This window comes from Nannospalax galili, unplaced genomic scaffold (genome assembly GCF_000622305.1).
Source record: "Nannospalax galili isolate Female #2095 unplaced genomic scaffold, S.galili_v1.0 scaffold606, whole genome shotgun sequence".
NCBI lineage: Eukaryota > Metazoa > Chordata > Mammalia > Rodentia > Spalacidae > Nannospalax > Nannospalax galili.
In genome coordinates this window covers 523,363-531,664 of record NW_008355477.1, presented here as the reverse complement: position 1 = coordinate 531,664, position 8,302 = coordinate 523,363, and the positions used below count along the sequence as shown (strand labels likewise).

Here is an 8,302-nt window from a genome sequence, read left to right as displayed (position 1 = left end):
CTCTCTCTCTCTCTCTCTCTCTCTCTCTCTCTCTCTCTCTTTCTGTCCCCTTCTTCCCTCCCTCCCTGCAGATCTCTTTCTCCTCATCCCCGTTCATGATCTAGGATTTTTCAATTTTTTAAAACTAGAATTGAGACAGACTTTGTTTTCCAGGAAAGAAGCTAAAGGTCACTAGACTTAGGTACAGCGAGCACAAGAAGGTTGGTACCTAGTGACAAGAAGTGAAGATCACAATCCAAGGAAGAGAAAACGTCTGGATGCTTATCACTTAACAGAAGAAAATATCTCTTGAATAAGGTGCCCAGCAGGTAGGGCCAAGTGAACAGAACACCTGCAATTCTTGCTGCCTTGTAGAGAGGGTAAATAAAAATGGTTTATTTTGTTTGGTATTTTTCTTTGTTTTGGAGACAGCACCTCCCTGTAGCCCCAGCTGACCTGGAACTCACTATGTAGGCCAGGCTGGCTTCGAATTCACAGAGATCCACCTGCCTCTGCCTCCCAAGGGCTGCGAATAAAGGCATACAGCATGACAGAAATGTTTTTAAATGTGGTAAACATCATGAAAAAAACACTGCAATTATTTGATTTTTTTTAAGCAGGTTTATCACTTGAATGGTGGAATTCCTATCCTCAGCTTATTGAGCATATTGAGATGGCATGAGGATGAATCGCAGACAGACTTGCTCAGTCAGCGGACATTGCCTCCCACTGTTGAGAGGTAAGTATGCCAGTGTATATCAGGAATCTGGAGTTTCTCCCTTGAATTATACACAGTAATGTTTTTAATATTTTCTCATTTAATTGGTCTCATCTAGCAACGTCTGGAATCAGAGAGGTTCTGTGCATTTGGTCCAGGAAAAGAACCATAGCTGTCTATCAGTGCTAATAGCAGTCTATCTGTGGTGTGGGGCAGTGCCTGTGTGTGCTTTAAATCATAATCTTCTGTGAAACTGAACAAATGCCCAAGCCCTACCCTTAGAGATGCCAATTCATTCTATCAGGGGTGAGGACCTGGAGGGCTGAGGCCCTGGAGTTGTTTGCTTTAGTTTTTCTTGTTTGATTTCCTCGGGTGATTCCAGTATTCGGCCTGGGGCTATAGCATGGTGCAAGCTCTGGAGCTGCTGGAGCAAAGGCACAGAGCTGTGAAATGGGGTCTTGCCTATCTGTGGTTGAGAGTAGTCAAGGTAGAAGGCCAGGATGAGGGGCTTTTCATCTCCTCGCTAAGGAGCCTGGGCTCCATCTCAAGAATGGAGAATTTCTGTAGGACTTTAAGCAGGAAAATTAGAGAACGTCTTGCTGAATTCACTAATAAAGTACCATGAGTCAGGTGAAAGCAATAAAGAAAGGGGCAGTGGGGATTTGTTGGGAAGAAGGGGCTGGGAGAAGGGAATAAGAGAGGATGATTCGGGGCTGCAGAGATGACTCAGCGGTTAAGAACACGGACTGTTCTTTCGGAAGACCTGGGTTCGAATCCCAGCACCCACATGGCAGCTAAAGACTGTCCGTCACTCCAGTTCCAGGGTATCATGACCGACTCTTCTGTTCTCCTTGGGCATTGCACGACACGGGTGCACTTACTTACATGCAGGTATAACACTCATACACATAAAATAAAAATAATAAAATATTTTTAAAAAAAGATTAACAGCTTTATTCATATCTGATTCAAATACGGTTCACGTTTTTTAAAGTACAGTTCAGTGGTTTTAGTGTATTTAATTCGTGGTTGTGTAACGTGTCACCATAATCAACTACAGAAGATATTTGCCACCTACCCCAAGAAAAAACTTGCACCAATTAGTAGGCACTCCCCTTTTTCTCCCCCCTCCCATGTAGTCAACTACTAATCTTCATTCTGTGTAGATTTGCCTGTTTTGGGCAGTTTGTGTAAATCATATAGTATGTGGTCTTTATTTTTTTTAATATTTTCTTTATTTTTATTTTATGTGTATGAGTGTATTGCCTGCATGTATGTGAGTACACCTGTGTCATGCAATGCTGGGGACGTCAGAAGAGGGCTTTGGATTCCCCTGAAACTGGAGTTAAGGATGGTTCGTAGCTGCCATGTGGGTTCTGGGAATTGAACCCGGCTCCTCTGCAAGAGCAGTCAGTGGTCTTAACCACTGAGCCATCTTTCTAGCCCCTGTATGTGGTCTTTTGTATCTGGTTTCTGTTTCTTAGCATAATGTCCTCAAGGTTCTTCCACAGTGTGTCATAAATCAGTACTTTATTCCTTCTGTTACTGAGAAAGTTGTATGTGAATGTACTACAATATTTATCTATGAGTTGGTGAACATTTGTTTTCCCACTTGGCTGTTCTGAATAATGCTATAAAGATTTGTGTCCATTTTTTTGTGTGGACATACTTTTCAATTATCTTTGGATCTGCTGGATCATACTTGAACTTAAGTTTTATTTTGGTTTTTTTTTTTTAAGACATGATCACATGTACCCCAGACTGACCTGAAACTTACTGTGTACCTGAGAATGATTTTAACTCCTGAGTCTTCTGTGTTCACCTCCCCAGTGCTGAAATTACAGGTGTGTACCACCATGCTCAGTTTATACAGGGCTGGAAATCAAACTCAGGGGTACATTGGTATTAATTAGGCAAGCACTCTAGCAACTGATCTACAGCCTCAGCCCCTTTAACTTGATTTTTGTTGTCGTTGTTTTGAGATGGTCTCATGTCATCTGGGCTGGCCTCAAATTTGCTTTGTAGCAGAGGCTGGCCTTGAACTCTTGATCCTCCTACCTCCTCTTCCCTAGTGCTAGAATTACAAGTATGTGCCACCACACCCAGTTGCTAACATGACATTTAATCTCTTGTCTATTTAGGTTTACATCCTGATCTTTTTCACCGAACATTATGTTGTGACTGTTTTCTCATGCCATTAAATATTCTCTAAAAACATGTTTTTTAAAATTATATTATGTTAAATCATCCTAACAATGTGCCATAGGCTATTTTTTTGGTTTTGTTTTGATTTGTTTTGTTTTGTCTTTTTGAGACCCAGTCTCCCTGTAGCCCCAGTTGGCATGGAACTCATTATGTAGACCAGGCTGGCCTAGATCTCATAGAGATCTGCCTGCCTCTGCCTTCCACGTGCTGGGATTAAAGGCGGGTGCCCAAAATCTTTTTATTTGGAAATACTTTTAGATTTACAGAAAAGTTGCACAATTCAGAATACTAGTATTTCCACATAAGGACCTGAGTCCTTAAAAAAAAAAAAGCCAAGCATGGTGATGCATGTAGGTAATCCCCACCCCCACACTGAAGACATGGAGACAGGAGGATCCCTGGCGTTCATTGGCCAGCCAGCCTAGGCAAATCAGTGAATCCTAGATTCAGTTAGAGAGCCTGTCTCAAAAGGTACATCATGGAGGAAGACACCTGATATCCACCCCTGGTCTCCACAGGCACACATATAGACATGCACATACACAAAAAATAGTTAACGAAGCCAAACTTCAATGTCATACATCGTCTGGATTATGATCCTGTTTTTTTCCAACAGTTCAGATGTCAGTACGGCGCATTCTGTTGGCTTTTGCGGCCCACCAGACCAAGATTGGGCTGCCTCCTAACCTGTAGTATCTCACCTGTAGTTTCTTTAAACTAAAACCTGTAGTTTCTTTAAATTGCTACAGACATTAACATCCCCCTTTTGCTTCCTTTTATTTTATATTAAGAAAAGTACCCTTTTATAGATTATAAGAGCATTAAGCATTTCAGTTGTGCAGATGAGCATGAAGAAAAAATACCCTAGTATTTGTTCATTGTTGCCATATGGATACCGACGTGGGCATGATTTTATTCCCAGCATCAACATTAAATTCTATCCAGGAAGAACTATTTTTTTTTATTTGAGACAGGGTGTTTTGCATCCCAGGCTGGCCTCAAACTCTATATAGCCAGGGATGACATCAAATTCCTGATCTTTCTTACTCTCCCTCCCAAGTACTGAGATTACAGGCATGTACCACCACACCTGACTCCTGACTAATCTTGCTCTAGAATGGTACTGATTTGTACAGTCGGAGATGGAAAAAGTTTCAACTTACCTAGCAAGACTCTGAATGTTAATTCTGAAACTTTGCGGTGCCGTTTTTTGTCTTCAGCTATGGAGAATAAAAGTCTTGAAAGTAAACCAGTCCAAGTTACAGATTGTGTTATCTAATCTGCCACACCCGTTTATATTATATTACTCCTTCAGAAAACATTGCATAGATATCTGGCAGAAAGTTCTAGTTCACTATCCAAGAGCTGCAACAAGCAAAGGCAGCTTAAGAAAACCGATCCTTCTTTTTCTCTTTGCAGCTGTAAAGATGTCTGACAAAAAGCAGATCGTTGCCAGGGCTTTCCTGATTGAGCAACTGATGTCTAAAAGGTATTTTGAGGATATTGGCAAATACCTTACTGAGCTAGAAATGATTTATGTGTCTAAGGAGCATCTCCAGGAGACGGATGTGGTCAGGGCTGTGTACAGAGTCCTCAAAAACTGCCCCTCAGTGGCTCTGAAAAAGAAAGCCAAGTGTTTGCTGGCGAAGTGGAGAACTTTTTATAAAAGCACACACTTCAAACCAAGGGACAGCCTTAAATTATTCCCGTCAAGTGCCAACAAACAAGAAAATGCGGCTCTTTCTCAGGACCTGAGTCAGGATGAGATCTTAGGTCTCTGCAGTTCTCTCTCAATGCTGTCATCCCAGGATGCCGCAAAGCCCGTTGAAGTGACTGAGTCTGAAAATAGCACTGCTCGGATGGAGCTGAATGGAGAACATTTGGGTAGTGATAACTCTGAAGCCACTCGCAAGAGATCAAGTGAGTTGCAGGATCCCACGGTGTCTGTGAGAATGAAATGTGTAGAGCTGCTTTACGCAGCGTTAGCTAGTTCCTCCACAGATCAAGCAAAAGCTCATTTGTGGCAGAACTTTGCAAAAGAGATTGAAGAGCACATTTTCATCCTTTATTCAAACAACATCAGAAAATATAAAACTTGTATCAGAAGCAAAGTGGCTAACTTGAGGAACCCCAAAAATTCTCATTTACAGCAAAACTTGCTCTCTGGCGCCATGTCTGCAAGACAATTTGCTGAAATGACTGCCCTGGAGATGGCAAACCAGGAACTGAAGCAGTTGAGAGCGGCCTACACAGAATGCAGTATCCAGGAACACTCTCTTCCCTACAACATTGATGGCACACTGACAAATAAGATAAAGTGCAGGCGCTGTGAGAAATACAATTGCAAGATCACTGTAATTGCCAGAGGAACGCTTTTCCTTCCAGGTTGGGTGCGGAATTCAAACCCAGATGAACAAATGACCTATGTCATCTGTAATGAGTGCGGGGAGCAGTGGTACCATAGTAACTGGGTGTGCTTGTAATTGTAAGTAATGTTCCCTTAACAGATGACCCAAGGCATATGTTTTATATGTATTATATAATCACTGTGGTTTTTTAAATCTTTTTGCTGTTGTTTGGGTCTTTAGTTTGTGAGACAAGGTCTCACTGTGTAGTCAAGGCTGGCCTCAGCCTCAGTGTTGGGCTTACAGGAGTATTAACACTATACCTGGGTTTATATATATACTGTTCTTAATTACAGCCCTGAGAACAAGGAAAGAAAGTCATTTGCCAAAGCACAAGCCACAACCAGTAAAAGTTGTCTGAACAGAGTAGACGACTATCAAGGTGTGTTTTGTGGCCATTTAGTACTTTATTTACTATTCTCAGAGTGGGACTGAGAGCAGCTCTGCATAGTCTGAGCCTAGTAGAGATGCAGACTCTCAGGGCTGGCGCTTGCTTGAATCCAGACCTGCATTTTGGCAGGCTCCCCAAGTAATCCTCCAGGATACTTTAAAAAGCACTACAATCAAAGTAGGCCTGTGGTTTTCAGGAGTAACTGCACATTAGACTCTTCTGAGGAGCATTGAAACCCAGTGCTGAGGGTCAACCTAGAGCAATTCAGTCAGCATGTATGAGATAGGAACCAGACATCAACATTGCTGTGGTCATTCTTCAACCTTAAGTTGGGGTCAGAGTTGAAGACTCTTATCAAATAGGTTCTCATTTGAGCCCCTCTATAGCTCTAAGAAATGAGTGTTCTTCTGGAGACTTAACAGATGCAGAAACAGGCCCACAGAGCTGCAGTAATTTGTCCAGATTATACAACTGTAAGTTACCCACCTCATACTGATGCCAGATCTTTTTCTAGGTTCCTTCTGAGGCAGGATGTAATGACACGTCCATAATCCAAGTGCCAGGGAGGCTAAGGCAGGGGGTTTCTTTGAGTTCAAGGTCAGCCTGGACTTCATAATAAAGTTCCAAGCCAACTTGGATTGCAGAATAAGACCCTGTCTCAATATTTTTTAAAGGGCATTGTGGTTTATGCCTGTAGTCCTAGCATTGTAGATCTTGAGGCAGGATCTCAAGGTTAAGACCTAGGTTATATATGAAAATATTCCCCAAAAAAAGGGATTCATAGTTTGAGAACTGCTTGATAATGACTTTGCAAACTTGTACTCCTGGAAATGGGAGACTAACAAATAATGTGTTGGGGCCCTAAGCTTCGTTGATTAATTTCATTCTTTTGTCCTCTATTTTCTCCCTTTACAGGTCTCTCTTGAGCTATAAAAAGTTATGTTGTAACTGATTTTTGCTTAGAGCCCAAATGATCTTAATTGAATCAACTATATTTTTCTTTGCATACGTCCTTTATAAACTTTATGACATGTAATTTCTTGATATTAGGCTTTTTCATGTCTTCAAGGGCATGTCTTAGGTTTGAAATTCAAATTTTGCTGAAGTAAAAATGGCATTAGTTGTTAGGAAGTTCATTTCCTCAGCCTTTGAATCTACCAACAGTTATTTACCTAATAAATGAAGAAGAAATTATTTATTTGCGGCCTTTACAAACAGCATTTACTGATTTGTCTATTTGTTTAAAAACAAGGTTTTCATGTGCTTGTGACTTTTTTTCCTTAAAAATAATAGAATGCTCATTGCTCTTTTTTGGGGGGGTGGCCTGATTTTTGTTTTCTTATATGTAAAACAATTTTCAGCATAATCCAAATTGTACATAGCTCACATTTACGTGTCTAAACAAGTAGAAGCTCACATGTGTACTTTTACAGTTTACACAGTATTTAAATTTAAATATACATTTTCTCATTTGTTGTTTGGCTGAGACATGTGAGTGGTTTTTGGTTTCTTTTCTTTTTTTTTAATTTTCTAAAATTATTTTTATTTTATGTGTATGCGTGTATTGCCTGCATGTAGGTAAGTGCACCCATGTTGTGCAGTGCCCTCAGAGGACAGAGGAGGCTGTTAGATCCCCTGGGACTGGAGTTATAGACAGTTGTTAGCTGCCATGTGGGCGCTGGGATTCGAACCTGGCTCTTTTGCAAGAACAACCAGTGTTCTTAACTGCTGAGCCATCTCTCCAGCTCGGTTTTTGGTTTCTTAAGACTGATTTCACCGTGGCATAAACTGATTTCAGGTGTGAGCCACCACACCCAGCTTCAGTGTTTTTCTTACGAACTCCCCTACTTTCACCAGTCACTGTCTCTTAACTCTCCAATCAGTGTCCCTTTGTCAAAGTCTGTAGGTCTCTCGAACTTGTATATTTTACCTCCTTATGCCATTTCCCCATGGGGTGCATAAAACTAATAGACACGTGTTTTCACAAAATTTTGAAGAAATCATCTTGAAGTTGTCAAGTCTGAATTCCATCTTTTGTCCCTGTGGTTTTCCAGGGAGAGGGCTGTTCATTGTGATGCAACATGTTAGTCCTTTAAACAGTAACTTGCAAAGTCATCTAAAACTTAAGTTTCACAAAGTGTGGTTTCATGTGACTTGGAATGATGTTAAAAACTATGTGGTGGTTGTGAAAGAGCTTACAGCACATGAAAATTCTGTTGAGTTCAAGGGAGTGTTGATGTATGGGTTTTGAATATGTGGGTCTATGATTATTTGTATTGAAATTTTTGTAAGCTGAATTTACAGACAATGGAATCAGATGAAATGGAAAAATCTCTTACTCCCCGGGATTAAAAAAGAAAAATTGTGCCGGTCTTCCTCATTTCACATCAGTTTTGTCAGTTAGTTTTGCAACAAGAGCTAGGGAAATGGTGATGTGGGTTTTTGTCTTTTGGTCAATGAGACAGCATTACATTTCCTAAATATAGATAATTTTTTTACACACCATGTCCTATTTCCTTTTTTAAAAGGAGAAAAGTTTCTTTAAAATTGCTAGTGGGGTCGATTCTAATTTAAAATCACCTTACAGGAAGAAAAAAATAAGTC

The 8,302-nt window shown here is 40.7% G+C and overlaps 1 protein-coding gene across 13 annotated transcripts in view; it reads left to right on the top strand.

Annotated features, from left to right (window-relative positions):
• Tceanc (transcription elongation factor A N-terminal and central domain containing) overlaps nucleotides 1–7,317 on the top strand; it is a 10,106-nt gene extending 2,789 nt beyond the window's left edge. For 5 of the 13 annotated variants that reach the window (XM_029556006.1, XM_008852891.3, XM_029556005.1 and 2 more), the window contains 3 exons: nucleotides 154–308; nucleotides 597–718; nucleotides 4,322–7,317. In XM_029556006.1, the coding sequence (XP_029411866.1) occupies nucleotides 658–718; nucleotides 4,322–5,385 (1,125 nt within the window). In that variant the 5' untranslated portion in view covers nucleotides 154–308; nucleotides 597–657 and the 3' untranslated portion in view covers nucleotides 5,386–7,317. Of the gene's footprint in view, nucleotides 1–153; nucleotides 360–596; nucleotides 719–2,436; nucleotides 2,542–4,321 lie in introns of all 13 variants that reach the window. The other 8 variants (XM_008852893.3, XM_029556008.1, XM_029556010.1 and 5 more) reach the window with 7 other exon arrangements.
• The last annotated feature ends 985 nt before the right edge of the window (nucleotides 7,318–8,302 follow it).